We start from the raw sequence: 27,406 nt of genomic DNA, 5'->3' as shown, positions 1-27,406 counted from the left end.
AAAAGTAAGGTATTTGGACTTTGAGTCTTCAAAAATTTTGCAAAATCTCTTTTGCAAATGTCTATTTATTTTGGATAAACACACTGTGAATCATCCTACTGCTTTGTAGGAGAGATTCAGCAAACAGCAGTGTGTTTTAACAGGGCAATGTGACAAATTATAATGTCTGTCAGTGGCAAAATATTACTACTTTGAGAGTATATCTGTTGTTAGGACACCATCTTTTTCTAGGTATGTTTTGTTTTCTAGTTCTCTGAATTTTTAAATCTCACTGTAGGATTGAGTTTGTAGAAGCGAGAGCATTGCATAACTCAGCTTGTACCTTGAGCTTAAATCCTTAGCTTTGACTTACCAGGTTGAAAGAAAGAGCTACTGCTAATATTTTAATAGAATATTTTCTGTGTATTTTCTGCTTGTTTTCTCTCAACAAAAGTATCACTGGCTGTGACAATTCAGAGCAAGACAATTTTCGAACTCTTTTTTGAACATAGAGTGTAATAGAAAGAGTATGTTTACAGCAGGAGCAACTTGTCCCCATTTACCAAGCTCTGATTCATGTTGTAGAACAGACTGAGTGCATGAATTGAACTCCTGAATGAAGATGAATCAGAAGATACAGTCCGGTTCCAATTAGACATTCAGTCCATGGTAGGAGAGTGGAGCTAATCTGAGGAGAAAACCAACAGAAATGTAGCTAGTTTGAGTGCCAAGTCTTCAGCACCATCTGTTTGGTGTGCAGATCTGCTCCAGCTGAGGCTTGCTATTTGCTAATGCTGGCATAGACTAAAGTGGTCACTGATAAGTCTGTTGGTGGAAACTGTGAGCACTATTACAGAAATGCCCTCTTTCTTTTCCAAAACTAGGATCAAGAAAATGTTAATTGTGTGGTAAGACTGCTTACTGTGGTACTGTAGTTTACTTGCTGAAGTCTTCTCTGTTTTTTATTTCTCATTTTTAGCAATATGCTGATATCTGTGCTTTCTGACTGTTACAGTAACACCTTTCTACCCATTGCAGAGGATTTAGTAGATGCTGAACATGAAAGGAAGATCCCAGAGAAAGTGGGAGTTGTGTTGTGCTACTAAACATAATATCCAGCATTAAAAACAGCAATATTAAGTGTGTTATTAATCCAAACTCTGAGTTTAACAGGTCAGTTAACAGCGCTTCCTGGTGCTGTCATGTGAGCATCCTGAGAGTGGTGGAAATACGTAGTCAATAGCACGTGGAGCACAGGAGCTCTTGGCTGCAGGTTTGAGTGGTTAACATGTGCCAAACTCTTCTTCTAGGCTTGTGACAGACTGGGGAGGGGAAGAAACACTGAACAAGCAGCAAAAATTACAAAAACTAGTGGCATCTTCTAGAGAGTTGGAGAAGTTTTGGGTTCAGCCTGGAGAGGAGCTCTGCAGAGAGGAACCTGGGGGTCTTAACGGACAGCAGGTTGGCCATGTGCCAGCAGTGTGCCATGGTGGCCAGGAAGGCCAGTGGCATTCTGGGGCACATTAAAAAGAGTGTGGCCAGGTCAAGGGAGGTCTTATGCTCCCTGTCTACTCTAGCAAGGCCAGGCTTCACCTTGAGTATTGTGTCCACTTCTGGGCTTTCTGGTACCAAAAAGACAGGTATTTTTGGAGAGAGTGCAGCACAAAAATGACAAAGGTCCTGGAGCATCTGTCCTATGAGGAAAGGCTGAGCAGTGTGGGTCTGTTCAGTCTTGAGAAAAGAAGATTGAAAGGGATTCTGATCAATGTCTATAAATATCTAAGGTGCAGGAGGCAAAGGCACGAGGCCAGACTCTTTTCAAAGGTGTGTGGCAATAGAACAAGGGAAAACGGCCAAAGACAGAAGCATAGGAAGTTCTGCACAAACATGTGTAAGAACTTCTTCACGGTGAGGGTGACGGAGCACTGCAACAGGCTGCCCAGAGGCATTGTGAAGTCTCCTTCTCTGGAGAAATTCAAGACCTGCTTGAATGCCTACCTCTCCAACCTGGGCTAGGGAGCCTGCTTTGGCAGAGGGATTGGACCAGATGATCTCTAGAGGTCCCTTTCAGCCCCTACAATTCTGTGCAAAAAAAATGGCTCAGCAGGACATGAACTGTAGTGGGAAGATACTTGACTTTACCTTGTCCTTTATTACCTGCAAATCAAAAACTAAGGTTGAGAAGAGCTTAGAACTGTCCGGATGTTTCTTTTTAAAAGCTTTTCTCTGAGAGGTGTGGGGGTTTTTTGTTTGTTTTGTTTTGTTTGCTTCCTTAATTTGTGTGGCAAAAAAAACTTTTGCATTAGTTAAGGGGATCTTAATGATTTGGTATAGGTGTGATTTTTACTATAAATGCAGTTTTTTGCTGCAGGCATATGTGGATTATATTAAACCTTTTGTAGTACAGTGTCAGCTGTTACATGCTACTCATTGGTGCTGTATTCATAAATACTGCTCCTAAATGGTACAAGAAATGGTGTACTGGTTGTGTTCATGTTTTAGTGTATCTCCAGTTATCATCACACTTAAAGCTTGGGAATTTACAGCTCTTTCCTTTATATTTAGGGTATATTGTCAAATGTCATTTTTGAATGTGTTGTTGCAGTCTAAGGTGACCCCTTGACTTAAAAGTTTCTATTTTCCTTTGCTCTTCCTGCAAAATGTAGCTTTTACTGTTATTCTGACACTCTGGGTTTTGAGCTGGAGATCTTCATATTCAGCCTTTTTTTTGTCTTGAGGATCATTTAATGTTGGTTCCTGAATATGGAGTCGTCTTCTGTCTCACCACCTTCACAGCCCACATCCCCTTCAGTTCACCAGAAAAAAGTCTCGTTTTCTCCTAGTCATCTGTTTGACAGCTGCTCTGTAGCAACTTGTGAATATAAATCTTTTTTTACAGTAACGGGGGAGTATGCAAATCTTAATTCAGAAAAGAGTTAGCTCTGAGTACACAGGGAAGAACTCCTGTATGAGTGACTTGTTGAATCAGACTCAATAAAATACCGGGCTTTCCTTTGATACCTAGGAGAACTCTGAAGGCTTGTTAAGCTCATTGGGTCGAAGGAGATAGTTGACATTCTGGGGACTGGAAAAGGAGATCTTTGGTGGCAGGAAGTGCTGTAGACATACTTTCTCAATGAGACACATTTCTCAGAAAAAATGGGAGAGAAAATATAGAGAGAGAGAATTTCTTGTAACCGTTTCATTCTTCTACTGTTATTTGTTGTATATAGCATGCTCTGCTGTTATTAGGTAAGCCGCATGCCCTGGAGAAGGCTTTCTGGTCATTGTCCAGCTCTGGAGAGGCCGGCAGGTGCTGAGCCCAGTCATTTCAACGTAATTTTCTCATGGCACTGTGACAAAGCCAGCGTTTGGAGAACTGAGCACATGTAGTGTTGAAAAATCTTTATGCTGAGATCATAGTGTGATCAATGATTCTGGTGAAGTTTACCTATTTTTCTGCCTCTGGTATTCAAGGCCTGTTGTAGAAATTCAAACTGAGGGAATTTGGGGTATACTGTCATGATTCGTAGCTGAAACCATCAGCCCCTAATGGTACAGAGAAATAAAGGTGTGATACAGCAGGCAGACTGCTGCTATGTTTCAGGGTTTCTCTGTTACAGTAACTGCTGGCACAGTTAAGCAGTTATTTCAACAGGACTTGACTAAAAAATGAAACAATGAAAAAGGGGCTTACAGGTTGTCATACATTGGCTGTACAGTGCGGGTTGGGATGCTGAGGGCCAAGTTGTCTTATGCTGCTAGAGGGTCTCTTCCTCTTTGATACTAGGATATGCAGCAATGTTTTTCTGAAAACTGGTCTTACGGTCTTTCTAAGAAATCTCTATTTCATTAAGAGTTGTCTGCAGGTAAAAATTCATTTGTTTATCCTACTTTTTATAGGCAGTACCCACCATGTTATATCATAAATTGGCATATAACTAGATTGATACATTTGCAAAAACTTGTGAGAAGGTTTTCTGGAGTGCCAGTCCACTTTTTTAGCATATCCTCAGCACCAGCTGGCAGCTCTTTTCATTTCCTAGCAACTGGCTTAATTTCAGTACTGACTTGATGAGGAGAGGAATGGATGTTTTTAAGAAACCAAAGATCTCCTTTATGTTTCTAGATCTTAAACTCTCTAGAGAGAGTGGAGGTGTTGTGGCACAGCCCATCCTTGGATTAACATTTTGTCCTTATTTTGACCTTCCTGTGGTCTGCACATTCATAAAGTGATAGAATCATTTGAATTAGAAGGGACCATTAAAGATCATCCACTCCAACTCCTCTGCAACAAACAGGGACACTTACGGCTACATCAGGTTACTCAGAGCCCCATCCAGCCTGACCTTCAGTGTCTCCAATAATCCAGTGCCTCATAATCCTTATTGTAAAAAACTTCTTCCTTATATTCCTCTGAAACTCCTTTCTTTTGGTTTGAAACCAGTTTCCCTTGTCCTATCAAAGCAAACTGCTGAAGAGTCTGTCCCCCTCATTTTGTGTCCCCCTCTTTAGATACTGAAAGCCTGCTGTCAGGTCTCCCTGGAGCCTTCTCTTCTCCAGGCTAAACAGCCCCAGCTCTCTCAGCCTGTCCTCATAAGAGAGATGGTCCATCCCATGCGTCATTTTTGTGGCCCTCCACTGGACGTGCTCCAGCAGGTCCATGTCTCTCCTGTACTTGAGGACTCTGCACCTGGACACAGTGCTCCAGGTGAGGCCTCACCAATGCAGAGGAGAGGGGCAGGATCAGCTCTTGACATGCTGACCACACTTCTTTTAATGCAGCCCAAGGTATGTTTGGCTTTTTGGGCTGCAAGGGCACATTGTGAGCTCATGTCCAGCTTACCCCCCCCACCAGGTCCTTTTCGGCAGGGCTGTGCTCCATCCTTACATCCTGTAGCTTGTATTGATAGCAGAGATTGCTGAAAACCTTGTCACTGCCCCCTTCACCAAAGCAGAGTCTAATTGATGTGTTTTGGGGAAGCTATATGTTTTTTAAGAGAAAATAGGAAAGCATCTGGCAATGGACTGCTGTGACTTTTTTGGATGGATAACTACTTCAGTGGATTTTGATTGCTGTTTGAGTTAGAATCAGTGTATGAGAGTGACTAATTTTGTAATTATTTCTCTGGGTATTTGCAGCCAAGAGCAGTAGCACATGCTCAAAAAAGTGCATAGCAGGAACAATGTCTACTACAATTAGGTTTGCTTTTTTCAGAGGCACTGAGGCTTGCTACCTCACTGGCTGTCCACCATTCATTGTTGTACCTGGTTTCTGCTGAAAGGTTTCCCAAATGAGGTAGAAATTGATGCATCTGCACTTATCTAGAGCTGTTCCATTGCTTCCTGGAACTTGCAATTGGATAATCCTTTGGCAAACTTGTCAAGCTTGAGAGACTAAAAAATGAAACAAAAATAAGACCTTTTGCCAGGAAATTTTTTATTTTTGAATTTGGAGCAAGACTATCTTTTCTTGAGAGCTGGCACTATCTGAACAAAACACTGGCTGGAAGTCAGGTGGTACCGATATCCACAGTTTTAGCTGTGATGTGGATTGTACTATTAACCTACCTTCCAGAGTACAAAGCTTATTGATTAGTGAGCTTATCATTGTTGGGACTTGCATGGCAATCTTCATTGCATGCAGTACCTCCTTTTGGTCTTTGTTACTTGCTCAGTGAATTGGAAACGGAAGGTTGCTGAAAAGCAGTGTGTCTAAGAGTTTAGACCAAACATCTTATATAGAAGGGGTCATCAGGACTCAACTGTTGAGCTGATTAGGTAAGCTACTAGCATTTACCCTAAGCAGCTTGTAGTAGCTTTGATTTAATAAAAACATCAGGTTTTGGCTCTGTTGGATAGAAGATTTTTAATTTTCTGTATTCTTGCTCATCTCTTTAGTCTATTTCTAGATACAGAGCTGTAGCAGTCTGTGACAGTACAAGTTACTTACCAAGTGGATGCAGTCATCAGGACACAGGAGCCTACTTAGGTTTCAGTTTTGTACAAGGAGAGAAGATCTGTTAGTGACGGAAGTCTAGCACTGGCAGTAGATTCATTAACATGCACCTGCTCTTTTGCAGATTCAGAATCTGAAAAATCATTAAGTGTGTTTGAAACTGTAACAGCATACTCACTAGAAGACAACATGGATACAAAAGATACAATAACTTCAAGCATGTCTGAAGAAAAGGTTTGTGGCAGTGGAGAGTCGATGTCTAATGGAATCAAAAAACACAGGTAGGATATTGCCTGTTCTTAAGGTATTATAGCATACACTAAAGGTGAGTGAAAGACCACTAGGATCTCTGAAAACATAATTTGTGGAAAACTTACGAAACTTTGCTAGAGATTGAAGTCATTGTTGTAAGATTTTATGAAGAATGTCTTTGCAAGTTTAGGGGTTTTCTTTGTAGCTTGCTTTTTGATGATCTAATCTGAATAAGTAAAAATAAAATATAATGTACTATGTAAAAAATGAATAGATCTTATTGAGGTGTATGTGGATTTTAATTCCTTCATGTATCTTTAATGATCTATGCCTCTTATTGCCACTTTAATTTCCAGTCATTTGATCCTTCTGTTGATACTAGGAATGAATGAAAAATATTTCTTGCCTGTCATCAGAAACTTAAATGTGAACAAAGGGAGTCTTATTCTAAAAGTCTCATCTATGTTTTATGTGCTTATTTTGTGTTGTCAAATGATCCATTTTTGTTTGTTTCCTTGCCTGTAAAGGAGGACAATAGGTCTAGAGTTAATGAGCTGTAATAGACACCACAGTTCTCAAGTTTCAGCGAAGGGCAATATAATGTTTGTGCTACAGACGAAGTCAGGCTTCAATATGTTTCAAAAAGATTAATTTGGAAGTGTTTCGAATCTGCCAAACGATGATGGGGACACCGGATCACTGTGAAAAACAGGGAATTAAAATTTAATTTTAGAGAAACAAAGACGTGCTTTAATTACTTGGTATCGTAAGCAGTTAAATTGCACGACTGTTGAAGCATGTGGGAATGTCAGAGACTTGATGTCTCAAGGTTCAACCTTTGAATCTATGTCCCTCCTGTACTAGGCAAAGACTAAGGCAAACGAGGGCTTGGGTGGAGTAACAGGGTGGTTGGGAAAGATAACATAAAGCAGCTGACTGAGCATACTGCTCTCTGCTATTGTGTTGTTAGGGTGTTGTTTATGGCCTTGATTAGCTGCCTTTCCTAATCAGAAGAGGAATTCTGGGGAGGGGAAGCACCAGGTGAACTTGAACTTCTGTATTGCACTCACTGCCTTTGAAAGCTTGAGGAGGGAGGCAGTTTGTGATCAACGTAAAAACGATGCATGTTGACATAGATTTTCTGAGGACTATTAACAGCAACTAATAACTTGGTATGAAGGGAAGGAACTTGGCAAGCTTTGATAGCTGTTTTTTCCCAGAGCTCTGCTAATTTACATTTTTCCTCCAAAGCCATCTCTCAGGATAGAAGTTGTGCAGCGTTTCTTGCCTTGTTTCTGAGTTTTGTGATGACTGGTATTTGTCCTGGTAAGGAATCTGCTCGCTGTGTCTGCCTGAAGTTCTGATTTCAGAACTGTCACCTAACTGGAGTTCCTGACTCTAATTTGTGCCTGTTTTGGTTTGAGGGTCAATTTACAGTGCATTTGGTCAAATATGCCTCCTTAGCTACTCTGTGCCATGCAAATTGAAGAGAGCAGAATGTTTTGCCAGCACTTACTTCTGGTGTTATACCTTTAACTCTTATTATTTAACTTCCTTTTGTAACTGCATGGAAGGAAGTTGCTTGGAGGCTTGATAAAAATCTTTTGCCTGAAGTCCTTGTACTTTCCAGTAGTTCATCAGGTGAATAGAGGAGTTGCAGCTGCATTTGAGTGGCATGTACAAGTGCCCAACACTACTTATCTGTCTTTATAAATGCAATTTTTTTCCTACTTTCATATAGAAAACTTGAGCTGTAGTCCGCCTCTCTCTGTTTGAGTGGTGTGGGTTTTGTGCAGCGTGTTGAAGGTTACTTTTTCTTGATTGGCTGTTGTTTTGGAGGTTAGGAATAAATCCGTTGGATTCATAAAATTATAGAATGGCTTAAGTTGGAAGGGACCTTAATGCCCACCCAGTCCCTGCCATGGGCAGGGCTGCCCCCAGCAGCTCAGCTGCCCAGGGCCCCATTCAACCTGACCTTGAGTGCCTCCAGGGATGGGGCACCACAGCTTCTATGGGCAGCCGTGCCAGCATCTCGCCAACCTCTGAGTAAGGAATTTCTTCCTAACTTCTAATCTAAACTTCCCTTCTTTTAATTTGAAGCCATTCCCCCTTGTCCTATCACTATGAGACCATGTAAAGGTCCCTCTCCTGCTTGTAAGCTCCCGTCAAGTACTGGAAAGAACTTCAAAGAAATAACAGTGTTAGGATGTGCAGATGGATGAAGCCATCGCCTTTGGATGTATTACTAAGGATGCTGTTGGTGGCAGCTACAACCTGGCTTTCATCAGACTACTCAGCTTTTAGGCTTTCTAGGCGAGTAATAGCCAATGAAACTTGAAATGCCAGAGCCTAGCTCTGATTCATAATTTGCTATCTGGGTCAGGTCTTATCAGAAAAGCTTGCATCCTACTGATTGGTCGTAGAGCGTTTGCAGTAATGTTGATGATATGCTTTGTGGTTTTATGTTGATTTGGAAATGGACTCTGTAATTTTTGCAAACTTCATGGAAGAGAATTTGAGTGGTAGGAGCTTAGGAGTTTAGTACGTTAAATAGTTTGGAATAATTAAAAAAAATCAAATAAATCTGAGCAATGCATAACAAACAACAACAACAACAAAAACGCAAAAAACACCCTCACACAGAAGTGTTGTGTAGTATGGATCACTGTGTAACATCCATCTGTCACTACTGTTTCCCTTTTACCCTCTTACTGCTGAGTTTCAGCAGTCAGCTTTCCCTTTGGGGAACCTTTCATACGTGTTTTTGCTCTGTGCTTTGCGAGCAGTCAGTTTGTTCAACCAGGTTTGCATGAAGGCAAGCTGAACAGGCCTCGCTCACACCATGTGTCTCCTTCCCAGCAAGATTCCTGTAGTAGTTAATCTGCTAAAGATAATGCTTTGGACAAGTGTTTTTTGTCTGTTCTACTGCAAAGAAATTCCTGCAGCTGTTCTTGTCGCTTACAGCTAAAACTAACTTCCTGAGTTGTTTCTAAAACTGTCATCTGGAAGGAAATTTTTGCATTCACAAACCTTTCCCTTAATCACAGGGACTGGATCAAGGTTAGTAGACCTCAAGTCTTGGCTGCCTGTCATTTTTGCACGTGTCCCTATTTGCCCCCAGAAGCTGCCTCGGTGGATTAAAAGTGTTCTGTTGCTTCAGTACACGTGTGCTACAAGGAGGAAAGAGCTGAATATCACAAGCTTGCGCTGTTACGCTCACTCATAGAAAGAAATGTGGATGAATGGCTTAAACTGAACGCCAACTTCCAAGCAGTTAAACAAATTGAGTGGGTGACATGTTCAACAAAAATGTGAATTGTATTAAGCATTAGCGGTACAGTAGTGTTTTATGTGCAGAAGGGCTTACTCAAAATTATCTGCTCTACTACCTGCGTTCTTTAGCAGATACACAGGGAAATTAAGTAAACACTATCATTGAAAATAAGACTGAATGCTTGGTGGACACTGTCCTCTCCTGGACGTTTATATCAAAGCATCCACAGAAGTTTTTAATACTTACTGTTATTCAAGACTCTCTGTTTCAATCCACATATTGATATCTGTCATATAGGGAATGAATGATACTATGTTGATTAATTAAAACAAATCCACCTATCTACTTATGCTTTCTGCCACAGTCAGTTAGGCTGTTAACCAGTAAGAGGAAACATAGTTCAGTACCTTGAGGAGTTCAAGCACAGACTTTTTTAATAGAAATGAATGTTGCTTTTGAGAAAATGTGTAAGACTTGTTCCTGAAGCTGTTTTTTCTGTTTGAGTTTTTGTTGGGGGCGGTTTTGTGGGTTTTTTTTTCATTCTGTAGGTTGTTTCTTTCCTGTGTTGTTGCTGTTGTGTTTAGTTTTTCTTGAGAGATTATTTTAATTTGGGGCAATAAATGTTCCATGTGGTCACTAGGTGACTAGTAAAATAAATAAACTAAAAGGTGGGATTTTCATACATTTATGTCCCTTATCTGTTTTCACATAATGAATGTACCTACAGTGTCTTTCATGAAGAGAAATTCTCTTCCACTCTTTTATGCAAAATGAAGGAACTGTTTTTGGAAAAGAAAAATCAACACTGATTTCTGTGCAGGTAAAACAGTTCAAATGCTTCAAAGTAGGACTGCTGTTCTCCTTTGGTTATAATTTTACAAGTGTTAATTTAAAATAAATAAATCTAAAACAAAATGAAGTTTAGTTTGAATGATCTTCTGAACATTAAAATTTAAGTGAGACTGGTATCTGTAATGAAAGCTTCTCAGCACTTTATTTCACTTGGTAATGGTGGTTTGGCTTTACAGTTCACTGTGTGATTTGAAAACTCTTACTTTCCAAGAAGAGTGTTTGGGTTTATCCATCATTGGTAGTAATGGAAAGCTTATGTTACTAATTCTCTTACTTCCTCATTTCTTTCCACAGAACAAGCTTGCCATCTCCAATGTTTTCCAGAAATGACTTTAGTATTTGGAGTATCTTAAGAAAATGCATTGGAATGGTAAGTAATCAGAAAGCTGTGGTAAATAATTTGATCGTAGAATCATAGAATGGTTTGGGTTGGAAGGCCCTTTAAGATCACCTAGCTCCAACTCCCTGCTATAGGCAGGGATGCCTTCCTCTAGGTTGCTCACAGCCCCGTTCAACCTGGCCTTGAATGCTTCCAGGGAGGGGGCAAATGTTACTATTGATAGAATCATAGAACTGCTTAGGTTGGAAAAGACTTTCAAGATCATCAATTCCAACCTCAACCTAACCATATTACCCTAATAACAACTCAGCATGTTACTGATTCATTTGATGCCCAAATAAGAACTTGTTGGGGAGAGGAATTTCTTTTTTTTTACTTGTGCTTTGTTTACTTTCGTAACTAGGGAAGGTAAGACTTGCTCAGAGCAATAGTGCTTGAGTAAAATAATTTTCTCTTAAATTTAACCCTTGAAGTACTTTGTAGTAGTAGGGTTGGTTTTTTTTGTTGTTATTTGCTTTTGATTTTGTTTTTTTCACTTTTAAGGATATTTTTACTTTGCTCTTCTCCCTGTCCTCCCCTTCGTATTCCAGCCTTCTCCCCCCAGCAGTGTTACTGGCCAGATGGTTGGCACATCAGAGGTTGGCTGATTGGCACCAATAATCTGCTTCCAGCTAAGGGTGAATTGGAAAGAGGTCTTTTCTTCATTAGATCCTCCAATAGGCTGAAAGTACTTACTGATAAACCTACATCATCCTGTAATGGTAGCCTACGAAAAGGCACCTGTGTTTAGTTGCTATTCTCTTATTCGTCTCCTGCTTAGGAACAGCACACAACACCAAGCAGTGAGATATGGAAATGTTAGGGAATGCTGTATCAGTAGACCCAGGTCTCCTGAATTGTTACGAAGATTTGTCACAGTGACACCAAGATTTGAGATTTGTCACAGTGGCTCTAGCAGAGAAATGTTATATCCCAAAAACACAAAGAACTGATTGAAGGCTTGACTTGCACAATGTGTACAGGCAAAGAAGAATCGTGCTATTGTGATTAAAAACAGTGTTGTTTATTCCATACATTGTCAGTTGCCATACTGTGCTTTTAATTTCCTGCTGAAGGCATTTTGAAAACTGGTACTTCTGTTACAGAAACTCCTTTTTTTTTCTTTTTTTTTCTTTTTTTTGTCAGAATACAAAACTCCTGTGCTTTTCCTGTGCAGCCACATCTCTCTTCATCTCCCCACCCCCTAGCATGTCCGACACCTTCCTACAATGAAGATAATGTGTTTAAGGAATTAGGTGGCCTATATCTATTTTAAGAGTATATGCAACTTAGTCTTCAAAAGGGCACTTAATACTGTATTGTTTAGTCTCACTTTCTTCAGGTGTTTATTAGTGAGAAGCTAGTCGTTTGATGTTTGGTTTTCTTTTTGTTTTACAAGTAGCCCTACATATCAACACAGAAGGGCTTACCCAGCTCATAAGGGATGTGGAGAGTTTTTTTCTTTTTCTCAGCATTAGCAGTGTCGGGTCAAGCACGTTGCATTAGCACTAAGAGCATCATTTAGTTTTGTAATAAGCCAATTAGGATTAGGTTACTGCTGGTCAGTGTATGTAATCGCTTGGTTTTTAACACAAGTTTCATTTGTGCATCAGGAATTGTCCAAGATCACAATGCCAGTTATATTCAACGAGCCACTGAGCTTCCTTCAGCGACTTACAGAGTACATGGAGCACACATACCTCATCCACAAAGCCAGCTCTCTGTCTAGCACAACTGAGCGAATGCAGGTACTTTGGCTGCCATAATTTGAATACTTCTGTTTATTTTCTTTTTGTATAGTTTGTCTTAGTATAAGAAGAACTGCTGTTATCAGCTGCATGTCAGATTCTCCTACTTGTTCACCAGTTTTGCTTGTCAAGGGAAGTGTTTTCCTTTTCCTAAGGCTTACTTTTTTGAGCTTTTTGATTAAAAACCTATTTATTTTCCTCCCCTGTAAATAGAACCTTCCTATACTACTTGAGAAGAAACATTCTGTATTACTGTGACTGCTGTTAACGATTGATAAAGACTAAAATGAACTGTGTACTCACATTCTTTTGAACAGTGTGTTGCTGCATTTGCTGTGTCTGCTGTAGCCTCGCAGTGGGAACGTACGGGGAAGCCATTCAACCCACTGCTTGGAGAGACGTATGAATTGATCAGGTAACCAACAGATGCACTGAAGATCAGAAGGTGGTGTTTGATGTGCAAATGAATGTTTGATTAGATCTGTGAGGTGGCTTGCAAACTGCTCCTTGGCTTGCAAGACGCTGTCTGCTCTCATAGCTGCTGGAGGTGTGTGCATTGTGTTGGTGTTCAGCCATGCTCTCCTCCGTAATGAGAAAGCACTGAGATTTTCATCTCAGGAAAAGGTTATAAAAACTGCTAGTAAAAGCAAGTTTTTGTTCCCTTTTTACACGTAAAAAAACAACTTCTTACTGAAACCTTCTAAATGAAAAGATACATATTATATATAAGGGGAATGTTAGAGTTGTTGTAGTAACTATATGAGTGTCCAAGATGCAAATAAGCAAACTGATCAGCTGCATTTAGGGCATATTCTTCTCTCAAACAAATGACTATTTGGCTTCTGATTATGCAGAAGTTTAAGGAAGAAGTTACTATGAAAAGTAAACAGATTGATTAAATTTGGTTTGTATTGCTACATTTTTGCATGATGTCCTCAGTTACTTAGAATGAGGATGTTATGTGTATGAGTTGATTGTTCTGTATTACTTTAGAGCTTTAACTAAGTTTTACATTGAGTACAGTAACTATCTGCGAGTCCAACTATCTGTTTCACCTGCGGAGAAGAACTGCAGCTTCATTGTACTTTAGGTGCATGCTTTCTCATCTTTATTTTGTATCTTCAGAACACTGATTTTTAGAAACTTTGTTTTGCAGAGACGATCTTGGATTTAGACTTCTCTCAGAGCAAGTTAGCCATCATCCACCAATCAGTGCTTTCTATGCTGAAGGTTTAAATAATGATTTTGTGTTTCATGGATCGATTTATCCTAAACTCAAATTCTGGGGCAAGAGCGTGGAAGCAGAACCAAAAGGCACAATGACTTTGGAGCTTCTTGAGTAAGTTGATGAATAATAATTGCATAGGTACTGCGTCCTCATCTGTGATGATTAGAGGGCATTAAAGTCTCATGGCTGAGGAATGGGAATGTCTAATGCTCGCATCTTAATGTCTGATGGCAGATTGCTTTGTGGGGTGGAGGGAATGAAGTGATGAAAGCAACTGACGTCATTTGGCTTAATAAACTGTGTAGTAATAGCACTAATAGATGGTGCTTACGTCTGTGTTCTGCAGGTGCCTGTACATCCAATCCAAGACTAGCACACTTGAGTCCTGTTGGCTTTCCTAACGTCATTCAGCATCCACAGGGACTGCACTGATGTTGCTGTTTTAAGGAATTGATAAAATCAGTAGCAATAGGTTAATACAGTTCCTACTTTGCCTGGCTTATTACCATGCCCATTTCAAGACTTGATGCAGGTTGTAGAAGATGGCTTATCACAGCAGTGACATTCAGTACAAAGATACACTTATGGTTGTTTTTTTTTTTTGCCTCCCTCCCTTAGACACAACGAAGCCTACACATGGACAAATCCTACTTGCTGCGTGCATAACATTATTGTGGGCAAACTTTGGATTGAGCAGTATGGAAATGTGGAAATAACTAACCACAAGTAAGTTGAGAATGTGGGAGATTTCACTTGTTGTGAGTTGAAAAAAAAAGGAAAGTCATCTGCAAGTAATTAGTGCCCTCTTGTTCTGTCTGTAGAACTGGTGAGAAATGTGTGCTGAGTTTCAAGCCCTGCGGCCTCTTTGGGAAGGAGCTGCATAAAGTTGAAGGCTACATTCAGGACAAAAGGTAACAATTTCATTCCTTATAGGAAACAAATTGCTGCCCTTTGTTTCTACCAACTGCTAAATAAGATGTCCTGTGCCAAGGGCATGAACCTGAAAGAGAGCGGGTTAGGAGTTGTGTAATACCAATAGTGCAGTTTGAAGAATTGCTCTCAAAAAACGTTTTCTTTCAGCTGTTTTTGTCTGAAGTGAAATGAATCTCTTTTTGCTCAGTTGTAAACATTGCCTTTTCTTTTTTTTTTGACAGCAAAAAGAAACTTTGTGCATTGTATGGGAAGTGGACGGAGTGTTTGTACAGTGTTGATCCAGCTACTTTTGAAGCTTATAAAAAGAATGACAAGAAAAACACAGAAGAGAAGAAAAGCAGTAAACAGGTATTAGTCCTTGAAGGGGCTGGTGCATCTTCAAAGGCACTGTAGGCCAGCTCAGTGTTTTGGTAGTACTTAATAAGAGCATTAAGATTACGTTTCACTTATTCTCTCTTTCCGGGTGGGATATAAAAACAGATTGGATGGATTTTAGCATTAAGGGATAAAATGCTTCTGCTCTCAAGGATTTGTATTCAAGCTTCCCAGATCTTGGAGTTACCTAACTACAGGGTTGTTCATTATCTGCCTCTTTTGCCCAAATCGTATGGAGCAAATTGCGTATTTGTTGGTTGGACCATGGTTCTGATCATGTACAATAAGTATTATATTTTAGTAGGAGGATTTGGACTCCTACAGATAGGATAGACTGGCATCTCATCTTGATCCCAGTTTTTCAGCTTTTCCAAAGAATGTTTATATTTCTTTATGACGTTGCTCCAATCACAGTGGGTTTTTTGGTTGAGGAATTTTGTTCTTTTTTTTTTTCCTCAGAGTTGCATTAATTTTCTTATGGGAGAAAAATAAAAGCATTCTTAATTGTTAGAGATTTCTGGTAGCAGTTTGCTTTTTATTTTAGGTGAATGGCGATGTTGGCAACGTACAGTGTGATGAACAATAACCATTCATAGCTGCTTAAAACAGGGATTGATCCTCTTTGGTGATTGAAGCCAGACTTTGTTGTTGGTTTTGATGTTGCTCATTTTAATGTAAAAACAAGAGGGCTAACTCTTGAAAGCAGTTCTTCCTGTGCAGATTCAGATTGTTGCTGTATCTGAGATTGCTTCTGTGCGTGTCAGCAGGAGAGAGCTAAAGCACAGGGGATTACTGCTTCTCCTTGAGTCTGACCCAGTGAGCTCTAGGGAGAAAGGAGCCAAGAAAAACATACCCAGTGCCTTTGTTCAGTCGCTGCTTTGCATGTTCCAACAAAGCTTAAGATGACCTTTGCTTTCCAGTTCAAAATGAAGCACTCTGTTGTAACTTGAGCTTTATACATGTTGTTCTGACTCTAGTAAAGCACACTATTTTTACTAATTTAACAGAACTATTTCTGTATTTAATAATAATAATAAAAAAAAAGCTTTGTAGCTAAGATGAAGCTTGGTCTCCTTTGTGTGTTCCCACTGCCCCCTTGTGTTCAAGGAGTTGGCACTGCTTATGGTATTTGAATTTCTAGGTGACCCAGTTCTCATCTATGTCTGGATGTGGTTTCTCCCTTTGTGGTAATAAAGCAGTCACTCAGTCATGACAGTACATTGCCTTCCAAACTCTTCCTAGTTAGAATTTTCAGATTTGTTTCTTCCAGTTGTTTTCCTGCTATTCTTTTTTGTTGTTACTAAATAGGCATTCTTCTGTCTTTCTTTAGAGGATCTGTGGGGATGCAAGTCTTTTTCAAAGGAACCCAGGATACCCTCTCAAAGCCCTTTGATTTTTTTATAGGGTTAGAACTACTGGAAACCTGATTTTTGCATATTAATATGGCACTGGCTGCCCAGAGGGTGCCCCACCCCTAGTGGTTCTCAAGGCCAGGTTGGATGGAGCCCTGGGTAGCTGAGCTGTTGTGTGGCAGCCCTGCCTATGGCAGAAGGTTGGGCTTTTATGGTCCCTTCCAACCCAAACCATTTCATGATTCTGTGGTGCTAGATAAGTCTTCTTGTATGCAAAGGTGATATTTTAACAGCATTGTGATAAGAGTAGTCCCTTGGGTTAGACCAAGGTAATTCTACTCTGAATGAACTAGTCTTTGTTAAATCAAGGTGAAGTATTTCATGCAGATATTTCAGTGCAAACATATGGAAGAAAATAATGTAAGGCAACAGCAGCTGCAGTCATGTATGCCTAGTTACAGAATGATTGAGCAGTGCTGAGTATAAAATATGCAACGTTGTGGGTGGGGGCACAAGAAAATCCTTTAAAGGACTGGACAAGTTGCTAACACAGCTTCGGCATCGTCAACTAAAAGCCTTGTTTAGCTTCCGAACCTGGTCTGTGTGTAGCTCTGTATTTGTGACCTGTTTGTTACAAAAGCACAGTAACCAATTGCTCTGCAGTGAAACAAGATCCTTAATGCTTCCTAACATGCTTAGGCGTGTGACACATGGATCATCTTGGAGCACAGTTGAGTCCAGTCTGAGTACTGGATTTTTTTTGTACTACAACATCAGTATATGACACCGTCAGAGCAAAGCTTATTAGCAGCAGGATTAAAGCTGTTAGCGTGTAGCCAAAATATTTAAAGCATTAGTGGTCTTTAAGTTCAGCTCTGTGCTCCATTGATCTCTGACACATGCTGCTGCTGCTTTTAGCTGTGATAGTGACCTGAAGTTTTCTTGGGAGGATATTATTCATTGTCTAGCAGGCGTTAGTTCAGTACTGTGGTGTAATCTCACGTGGCTGAATTAATATCATTACATATAGCAGTGTTTGTGGTTAAATGGGACATCGTACTGGTAGAGAAACTTACATTTCTTAACACATAAATATTCAGATCTTATCTACAAAGAAATTGATGTGAAAAACTTCAGGTAGTCTTGGCTTGGGAAGAAGGACATATTCTGTGTAAATGCTGTTGTCCTTCTTGATGAGCATTTTTTTTAAAGTTTGTTGCTGACATTTACTTTTGGTCAAGGAAATTTAACATAATCCCTTTTCTTTCTGTGCTGTTTTCAGGTGAGCAACACTGAGGAACCTGATGAGATGCCACTGCCAGATTCTGAGAGCGTGTATGTTATTCCTGGAAGTATTTTACTATGGAAGATAACTCCAAGACCTCCAAATTCAGCGCAGGTCAGCTACACTTCTGCTTACTGAAAAGTGCATGTTATATCCTATTATTCTGCCTGGTCAACACAAAACAAATCCATTCATCCTCTCTTCCATAATGGGTCTGGGTTTACCTGCTCACTGCAGCAGACTTCCCACAGGCAGTTACTTAGCCAAATTTCTCTACAGAATTGAATGCTTTGTGCAGCCAGTGATGTGGGCAGCTTCCCCACTTCTTCTCTGCACTCTGTTCCCCACACTAAGACACACAGCTTTGCAAGAAACGACCTCTTCTGAAGGGCTTCCTAAAAGGGCAGACACTCTCTAGGAGATGCTTGCAAAGCCTGTACAGGCTGTACAACATAGGCTGTTGTGTGAAGCCAGTGCCCAAAGATAGAACAAGGGGCAGTGGGTGCAAAGTGGAATGCAGAAAGTTCCATCTGAACATGAGGAAAAAATTATTTACTATGAGGGTGACAGAGCACTGGAACAGGCTGCCCAGAGGGTGGTGGAGTCTCCTTCTATGGAGATATTCAAGACCCACCTGGGTGCTTTCCTGTATGACCTGCTGTAGGGAACCTGCTTTAGCAGGGTAGTTGATGTTGGACTTGATGTTCTCCAGAGGCCCCTTCCAACTCCTGTAATTCTATGATTCTGAGGGCTGTGGAGCCACTGGGCAGAGAATGAGATGTGTTCATGTACAAAAATAGACTCGGAACAAGTAAAGGTGCCCTCTGTAGGTTAATCAAGGGGGAAATCTCTCTTTGGAGACAGGGAAAATACCAGTAGGACTGGAAAAAGAAGATAAGAGAGAAATAGTGCACTGTGTAATTGGATGCTGTCCTGGTTAAACAGAAACACCAAGGATCAGCTACATTCTTCCTGACAGTGCAGTTTTGCTGGTATCTTGAGTATTCTTATCTCGAGTGACTAAATAATAAAAAAAGCACTTGGATGTTTGTTTTTTGGACAGCTGCTTTGTTGTATATTAAGACTAGCAGCCAGAGGCTGTGTAGGAAAGTCACCTTTTCTCTTTGTCTCTGCATTTCAGATGTACAATTTCACTAGCTTTGCTATGGCTTTGAATGAATTGGACAAAGAAATGGAAAGTGTCATTCCCAAAACTGACTGCCGGCTACGACCGGATATCAGAGCCATGGAAAATGGAGAAATAGGTAATTTTGTTTTTTGTTAAAACTGAAGAACTGGGGGAAAAAATGAAATTAATTCAACTTCTGAGTTGTTAGATAAACTGTTAGAATAAGTAGTCATAAAGATAGACCATAAAGATACGGTTTTCCACTCTACAAGACAGTATTTAATCTTGTACTGCTTCTAGTAAAAGTTGTCACCCATCTCTACTTCATGTACTTCACAGCTGCCTTTAACAATGCTGTATTTTAGAGTAGTGATCAAAGCTGTGTTGGCAGCACACTCTTGTTTTAGCTGCTGCTGAACAAGGAGGTATTCAATGCTGTTAACATGCTCAACAGTAGAACTTTGACGAGGAGGATGATTTTCCAAAGCAGCTGTTGCTTGAAGGCTGGCTGGGCATAGGTGCTACAGGTGGGTGGTGATGAATCATTGCCTTTGCATTGCTTTTTCATTCTCCTTCCCTTCACTTGGTTAACTGTCTTTAATTCCAACCCTTCTCTCTTCCATCCTGGACTGAAGCGAACGAGTGGCTTAGCTCCTAGCCAGGAATGCACCACATCACCTGCCCACTTCTGTACTTCTGTACAAGCTGGAATCTTAGACCCTATGCTGTTCTGTGTTCTTTTTAGCTTTAGAACCTTTGCTATGCTCTGTTGTCCAGCCCTATAGCTGGAGACTAAGAGGAGAGTCTTGAAACATCAAAAGTATTTGTGAACTTGTCAGCTTTCATCAACCAAAGCAAAAAGAACATTCTGAAGTGACAATTCTGAGTAATGCAGTCAAGGCTACTTAAGGTGGGACGTCAGTGACAAATGTGTATGATGCAGAAACATTCCTCACTGGAAATTTGAACACTTTTGGTGTCTTGGGATAGAGAATTAGAAATGCATTATGAGATTTGTATGCTTTTTAGAAACTTCAGAGAGATTGTTACTTTAGGTGCCATGGAGTCTAAGTGTCTTTCAGTCTTCTGACAGGCGACTTGCTGCTAAATACTTGATTGTGGTTTGGAACAACCTCCCCCAGGCATTTTTTGCCTCTTTCTCTTCATTATTTTACTTTTAAAGCAAGGTGGCTACGTTTGTAGACTAAAAGCAGGGGGCATTTTGCTTTTTCTGCCTTCCTAAGTGATTGGGGTAAGTCATGAAACCTCTGAATCAGTTTCATCTACATAATAGCACAATAACTGTGACTACTTCTGATAAATAGTCTGAGATTTGGTATGAAAAACAGTGATGCAGGTGTACTACAGCACAGTTGTACTTTAGTGGGTTGTTTTCCTCAGAAGTGGCCAACTGCTGCTTGGAGGCTTATAAATAATAATTAAAAAAAAAAAGCAGATCACTGAATTCCTGCAACTACTTCTTGACTGTAAGATTGCTGTGTAGCCAGTGGGATGGACATTGCTGGTTCACAGCATCCCCAGTAACTTGCTTGTTTAAATTCAAAGTGCAGTAACTGTGCCTTTAGCAACAGGTCATATTCCTTCACTGTACCAACAGCATGAAGTTGATGTAGCAGATAGACTCGTAACACGCAGTGCTAGAATCCAGTAAGGTAATCAGGAACAGCTGATAATCTTCCAGATGTTATCTCAGTTATTTCTTTGAGCTGCATGTGAAATACTTCTCGAGGATTCAAATATGAAAGAGATTACCCTTCACACAATCTGTTTTTCAGTCTTCCTCAAGATGTTCTGAAGGGAAAATGAAACTGTCCTTTCTGCCAAATGGAAGCTTGCTTTGAACCGTGACCCATGCTAGCTTACTGCTCCAACAACAAAAAACAAAATAGAGGATTGATTCTTCATGGTTTGGAAATGAATATTCCAACCCCCTATTGCTCTGCTCTTAGGCCGAAACAGATGCACTTCTGTTTTACGTAGAATGCTTTTTAAAGGGATAACATTAATATGCTGGGTCAGATGGATTAATGACTGTGTATTTTTATTCCTTCAAGATCTGGCTAGTGAGGAGAAGAAGAGGCTAGAAGAAAAGCAAAGGACCGCCCGCAAAAATCGTTCAAAGTCAGAGGAAGACTGGAAGACGAGGTCAGTGTGCCTGCATGCGTGTGGGTTTTTTGGTATGAAAGTGTTGAACATTCAGGTTAGCTGCCAGCCCATGCTGGTGGTGTGTGATGTCAGCATGAAGCTGACATCTCAGCATGGGTGATGCTGCTGTGATATATAGACTGGGTCTGTGCAGGCTGCAGCACCCAGAATCAGATGTGGTTTTGGTTCCTTCCCCTCGGTGCTTGTGCACCTATGTTCATGTGCTAAGTGTTAAAGTGTGTTGCCTTTTCTAAGTGTGAAAAAGATGCTGCTGCTGATGGCTGCTTGTAAGGACAGTTGTTGGTGGTAATTAATGTGTAATGCCTCAAATATGTATGCTTGGCCAAAGCGAGGAATAAACAGTTCCTCCAGTGAACTTGATGGCATATTGCCCACGACTTCTCATATCAGTTGCTGGGTGCTGGCAACACTGTATTCCTGCAGCATACAGGTTTTTTGATTATTTTTTTTAAAGATGGTTCCATTAGCTCATTCTTCATGTCATTTTTTCCTTTCCAAGACTGTTATTAACTATAAAAGTTAGAGGAGTTAAGGGAAAAGTTAGCAGCTGCCAGTTGTTTTTCTTAAAAGGGAAGTCAACTGGGAGCTGTCAGGCACAGCTGGCTCAATAGAAGTTGTAAAACCACAATCAAACGAATCTTGTTTGACCAGGCAAAGCCTATTCAAATTTATAGCAAAAGATTGGTGGCCTCTTCACAGGGAGGGGGGGGGGGGAAGGGAAAAAAAGTAGGGCTAAACTCTCTACAAATAAGCAAACTTCATCTCTTCCCTACTTATTAACTGCTAATGCACCCAAACATCATGGATTAAATGTCTTCAAAATGTCTGTTTGTAACTATAGATCACTTATCTTTTTTTTGCAAATGAAGTCACTCATCATCCCAGAGTCCCAGGTTTGGTCACATCTGACTGTTTTCCTCTGCCTGCTTTCCTGCAGTGTTTGGGTTTGTTTGTCCTGAAACTGGTGCAAAATAACATTTTTTGTAATGCTTCTGAGTAGATGTGTTACACGCAGAACAGCCTCACACCTCCCTCTTCCTTCCCTGAATTCAGGTGCTCTGTGTGCTTTAGTTTTGGCTCTCACCAAGTGGTGGGGATAACTACACTGTTCCTCCAGCTATCTGAAGTACCTACCCTAAGGTACAGCTCAAAGCTTGGTATGAGGACTAAGGGAATTTCCAGAGCACAGTGCAGAGCAATGATTCTCAGGGTCGATAGTCAGTGCAGAACCATTCACGAGGTTCTCCAGTTGCTGTAGAGCCAGCACTGTGCAAGTTGTCAGTGCATGGACTTCAGATTCCTGGTATCGTTTAAGAACTCCTTATTTTCCTGTGTGTCTCCAAAGCTTTGGCAGAACCTTCCTTGAGTCTGATCCTTTTAGTAGGAATGCCAAGCGTGACTGCTTTCAAAAGATGAACATAAATTATGTAGGAAAAGCTCCTTTTCACTTAAATGTAGAGATGAGCTTGGGGGAAAAAAAGCTGTTCTGTTGGGAGGCAACTCTTTGGCTACTCCCACAGGGTCAGCCTGCAGGTCTTAACCTGAAGTGTGATGGAAAACTGATGTAAACAGCTGCTATTTCCTACTGGAGGATACTGTCCTGATCTATTCCAGTGCTGAAGGCAGAGCAGTGAGGTCCTGGGCATACAGCTCCCTAAGCTGCAGGGTGAGGTCCTTCCTTGTAGCCATGATCCTTAGCAAACATCAGGCTTATACTCTGGAATAAGCTGCTGTTCCCCGAGAGCTGGGAAGCATACTGGGCCTGCACACACACCAGTTACTTCAGAGCAGCTGACACGTCCCAAGCAAAGCTTATGTGGTAGTAAACCATGTGTGGCATGAGGGGTGAGGGACTTTCACTGGCTTCTGTTAGTTTAATCAGGGCAGAAGTGCCATGCAGGTGTTTGACTGTTCAGTTTGTACCACTATGATGGCATTACACGAGGAATTACTTCTGATGTGCATCTCAGATCTTTTGGATCTAGCCAGAGCCTCCTAGTGGCCACCCTGCTCTGTCAGTTGTAATCACAGGATCATTGAGGTTGGAAAAGACTGCTAAGATCACCTATCCAACCATCAGCCCATCCTCACTGTGCCCGCTAACCTGTGTTCCAAGTGCCACGTCCATACAGTTCTTGAACACCTCCAGGGACGGTGACTCCACCACCTCTGTGAGCAGCCTGTGCCACTGCATTACTACTTTCTGAGAAGAAATTTCTCCTAATATCCAACCCGAATCTCCCTCAAAGCAACTTGAGGCCAGTCTCTCTTGTCCAACCCCTCTTGTTCTATTGCTACCTGGGAGAAGAGGCCGACACCCCATTTCACCACAATCTCCTTTCAGGCAGTTGTAGAGAGCATTAAGGTCTCCCCTGAGCCTCTTCTTCTCCAGTCTGAACCATCCCACTTCCTTAAGACTTGTACTTCAGACCTTTCATAGCTTCATTGCCCTTATTTGATCCTAATATATTTTCATTTCTGCTCTGAAAAGCAGAAAACCTAGAAAGGAAGAGCGAGTTTAAAAAATGCACATGCATGATTTACATCAGAGAGTGTGTTTGCTGCAGTGAGGCATACAAAGCAAGCACTGGCCTTTGTGGCCACTGAAGAGCAGAAAGGAAGCACTGGAGCATATATTAACTACAAGAGCTGCTCGCATGCTGCTAACACAGCATGGCAAAACATAGTAAAAACTTAAACTACTCCTTGTCCTCTGGGGTCTGCCATTGCAAGGCGAAAGATTGAGCCAGACCCGAACAGCAAGCTGTGCTCAGTCACACTGCATGATGTAACCGCCAGAAATAGGCATGGGTGAGGAGAAAGGAAGACAACCTTCTGTGCCACGGTGCTTTGATGGCTGTCCTCCCTACTGGGGTACTGCCAGCAATCCGGCCTTGTGAGATGACACCCTACTTTTTTGCAGCCCCTCATCTCCTCAGACTATGCTGTGTAAGTGCACGGCATTCCTATGAGGAAGGAGAAGAGGGGAGGGGAAGAAACCAGCATGTGCAAGAGTTCAGTGTGTCAATCAGCAGCCAGCGTAGAAGCTGGCACGTAACGTGGTGCAGCTGGATCAGCTCTCTGGGCATTCACGTTGGCCCCTCAGCGCCAACAGTGGATGCAACACCATCATGCTTTAGTAAGCCACTTTTCCTGCAGCCCGGGGTGATGTTTCACCTACACTGAGGGTAGTGAATGCACTTGTTCTGAGTTGGCATGTTGCAAAACAAGGCTTTGAGACACTGGGGGAAATCTAGATACTGGGGAAATGGCGTTTTTCTGTTTTCAGGACTGCAGTGCTTGTGGTGTTCACATGTCTTGAAGACACTGTTATTATTTATGCATGCCAAAATGATGGTTCACAACTGCTTTGAAGTGTAACTGTAGCTATCCTTTCTATGTGAGAGTCTTGACTGCTCCAAATGGACAAAATGCTGGTGTCAGTAATGTCACCTGGGAGCCACTGAAGTGCTGTTGGAATGGGGAAATCTGGCTGGAAAACAAATATATTTTAAGATTTTAAACTAAGAGGACTCCTGCATTCATGGTAATTACTTTGAACAACAACAGCTGAAGACGCAGCAAAGCAGTTCTGAACTACAGCAATGTATGGATAGCTTTGGTAACATGCTGTGTGTTTCCTTACAGATGGTTCCATCAAGGCCCCAACCCCCACACCGGCACACAGGACTGGCTCTATTCTGGCAACTACTGGGACAGAAACTACTTTAATTTGCCTGATATTTATTAAAATGCAATAAGAAGCCTGTGGCTGATACAAATAAGTCTTAATCTGTTTTAATGTTTTCCCTCATTTTACTTACCTCCTAAAAGAACTAACATGTTATCCAACAGAATATTACGCATCTCCGCAGTAAATCTGGCGGTACGTGACTGCGGTCCCTTAGGTAGGGGATGAACTTTTCTGGCTGGCGGTGGGTCCTACGTGGACAAAGTCAGCAAGTCACCAAGATGTACAGCTGCCTGGTTTGCTGAATACACCTATATTAGGTTGTGGTGTATGAGGAACGGAACACCTTGGCTGTTCTGTGAATGCCTTCTTTCATACATAACATTGGCACAAGCAAAACTGGTTTTATTTATTATGACATGGGAATGTCTAAAAGCACACAAAGTCATTGCAATATTCTGTTCTTCAAGCAAAGGAGGGTGTGTCACTTTTGTACAGAGGCAATTTTTCATAAAGCGACTTTTCTTTTAATGAAGTAACTCCCTTGAATCCTGAGCTCTGGTCAGAGCTCCCAGAAGCGTGCCCATCTCTGGAGCCTTCATGCAGTTGTTTAAGCTGGTGACGTTACTCAGAGGTATTTATTCAATATTTTGTGCAGTGTGTTTTGAATTTCGCTCTCCTTTTTTTGCTACAAGCCTTATGGTTTAAGGAATTAAGAGCCATTTGAACACCTATGGATTGGATTTCAACTGCACACTAATAACAGGTTTGAAAAGAATCTGTTCAATGCACTATGAGTTCTGGTGCCCAGCACCACTGCAAACAGGCAAGAAGTGGATCAGTCTGGGACCCGGTGGGACTGTCTGCACAGTGCAGGCTGCCTGGAAGCCTTGTGCATCTCAGAGGTAGGAAGGCACTTCAGCGAGGCCTCCTGTGCACAGCTGCTTTACCCCTTTTCAGTGGGGTGCATTCAATCTTAGAGTGTAAGTTTACACTGAACTGTGTACAGAGCTTCTAGAGGGCGAGCTGTTCCTTGTACAATATTTTAACTGCTGTCTGGAGGTTAGTGTTAATTGAATAATTTAATTGCTACTAAATAAAGGCTTCAAAACTTCTTGCATCTAGTCTAAAGTGAATGGTGTTTGACAGTGGTGACCCCTTCTGAGCAGGCCTCCCAAAGTTGCTGCAGTCACGCGGGATAGTGTGCTTCAGTGACCTCTTCCTCACAATAGGAGCTGGGGCAAAGCATTCATTTTGAGTGTGCACTAGCAGAACAGCTACAAAGGCAGTGAGATGCTTTCTGTTTTTATTCTGTGTGCAACTAGAATTACCCAGGTAGGGCAGTGGTGATGGAGACATCTGCACAGAAGAGGAGAAATGCTTTTTTTTTTTGGTCTGTGCTTTGCCTGGTTCTTATGGTGTGGGCAAAAATTGGATACCTCATCGCTTCTGCACTCAGGTCTTCACTGTGGCCAGCATTTCAAGTCTTACCCTCAAAGTTGCCCAGCTGTTAAGTGATTTTGAGAGTTGTTGTGTCAGTTCTTCAGCATGTCATCCAAAATGGAACATTCCACTCTAGGAAAAACAAAGCATTTAGTTCCTGCCTTCCCCAGAAGAATTAAGAAGAAAACCTCTACTCAACATCAGGTTTTCTTTTGAGGGATTTTTGTTTCATAAGAATGGATTTTTCTTTTTCTACTCATTAATACTCTGAGACTGGTGCCTGATGTAGTGACAGTCTGTGCTGCACTACTCTAACTTTCTGCAAGGACATTTATACCTGTGTGCTCAGCCCTGGCTTGTCAGCCTTTTTTTGCAGCCATACATCATCCAGAGGAATGATACAGCAGCAGTTTTCTCTGCAGAACTTATCATAGCTTTTTTTCTCATCAGCTGGGCTGGCTACCAGGACTGGGGCTACAGTGAGCCTCCTAGCATCTGCATCTTGCTGTGCAAAGACACGGCTGGAAATAGATTTACAGTCCTGGGGATGTTACTTAACAGTAGAGCCCACGAAAAGGAAAGGTGCAGCATTTTCCCTTTTTCTTTCTTCTTGCATTGCATAAATTGAAGCAGGTGCTTATGGCAGTTTTTTGACCTCAAGTTAGACAAGAGAGGATCCATACATTAGAAAATGGTGGTGGTTGTCCTGCTCCACTTGATGCCACAGCTACAATAATAAAAAGGCAAGGCGGCTAGTAGCAGAAACAGTGAATTCCAGTCATACTGCAAGTCCTTATATCTAAATCAAGCATAGCTGCACTTGGTAGAAGCAAGCATGTTAGAGATCAGGGATAGCAAGGCAGTTTTGTACACGGCTGCCATAGCTGCAGCCTAGAAAAGCAAAGTTACTTATGGTCAAGAGGTTCTGCTGAGCAAGCATTTGAGAACTCACCTATTTGACTTGTATTTTTGAAATTGGGACTGTTAAACTTCCCCCAAAGCATTTGTTAATAAGCCAGTATTTTTCATTTACAGTCTGCCTAAGCTCAGTTCTCCCCTACACCATTCTTTGCTGATACCTCACAGCTGTGGTGGGACATGGCTGGGGCTGATTCCACAAAACCAGGAGACCTGGGACTGGAGAGCTCCACCTTGGACTGTTTCTCCAGCTGGGCAAGGGCTGAGCTGGGCAAATTAGCACAGAGAAGGGCTGCTGGTGAGGGCCCCACCAGGAAACATGAGCACCAGTTTTCTTCATGGCTGCAAACCAATTGGCCCCCTTGGTCCAGCTGCAGAAACTCACCAGACTCACCAAGACAGCACAGGCACCCACCACCATT

At 41.4% G+C, this 27,406-nt stretch overlaps 2 protein-coding genes across 3 annotated transcripts in view; one reads left to right on the top strand and one right to left on the bottom strand.

Moving 5' to 3' along the window:
• OSBPL1A (oxysterol binding protein like 1A) overlaps positions 1-25,743 on the top strand; it is a 72,718-nt gene extending 46,975 nt beyond the window's left edge. The window contains exons 17-29 of one of the 2 annotated variants that reach the window (XM_010708836.3): positions 6,063-6,219; positions 10,611-10,686; positions 12,309-12,443; positions 12,761-12,858; positions 13,600-13,782; positions 14,290-14,397; positions 14,493-14,582; positions 14,826-14,952; positions 17,614-17,730; positions 18,758-18,881; positions 20,821-20,911; positions 21,802-21,825; positions 24,581-25,743. In XM_010708836.3, coding sequence (XP_010707138.1) covers positions 6,063-6,219; positions 10,611-10,686; positions 12,309-12,443; positions 12,761-12,858; positions 13,600-13,782; positions 14,290-14,397; positions 14,493-14,582; positions 14,826-14,952; positions 17,614-17,730; positions 18,758-18,881; positions 20,821-20,911; positions 21,802-21,825; positions 24,581-24,683 — 1,433 coding nt within the window. In that variant the 3' untranslated portion in view covers positions 24,684-25,743. The remainder of the gene's footprint in view (positions 1-6,062; positions 6,220-10,610; positions 10,687-12,308; positions 12,444-12,760; positions 12,859-13,599; positions 13,783-14,289; positions 14,398-14,492; positions 14,583-14,825; positions 14,953-17,613; positions 17,731-18,757; positions 18,882-20,820; positions 20,912-21,801; positions 21,826-24,580) is intronic. The other variant, XM_003205000.3, reaches the window with a different exon arrangement.
• A 169-nt stretch (positions 25,744-25,912) lies between these two features.
• Positions 25,913-27,406, bottom strand: part of CABYR (calcium binding tyrosine phosphorylation regulated) — a 4,504-nt gene continuing 3,010 nt past the window's right edge. The window contains exon 5 of the mRNA XM_019613981.2: positions 25,913-26,198. Coding sequence (XP_019469526.1) covers positions 26,159-26,198 — 40 coding nt within the window. The 3' untranslated portion in view covers positions 25,913-26,158. The remainder of the gene's footprint in view (positions 26,199-27,406) is intronic.

The sequence above is a fragment of the Meleagris gallopavo genome, chromosome 3 (assembly GCF_000146605.3).
Source record: "Meleagris gallopavo isolate NT-WF06-2002-E0010 breed Aviagen turkey brand Nicholas breeding stock chromosome 3, Turkey_5.1, whole genome shotgun sequence".
Taxonomy (NCBI): Eukaryota; Metazoa; Chordata; class Aves; order Galliformes; family Phasianidae; genus Meleagris; species Meleagris gallopavo.
Note: the sequence above shows the minus strand (reverse complement) of the source record. Positions and strands in the feature narration are given on the sequence as shown.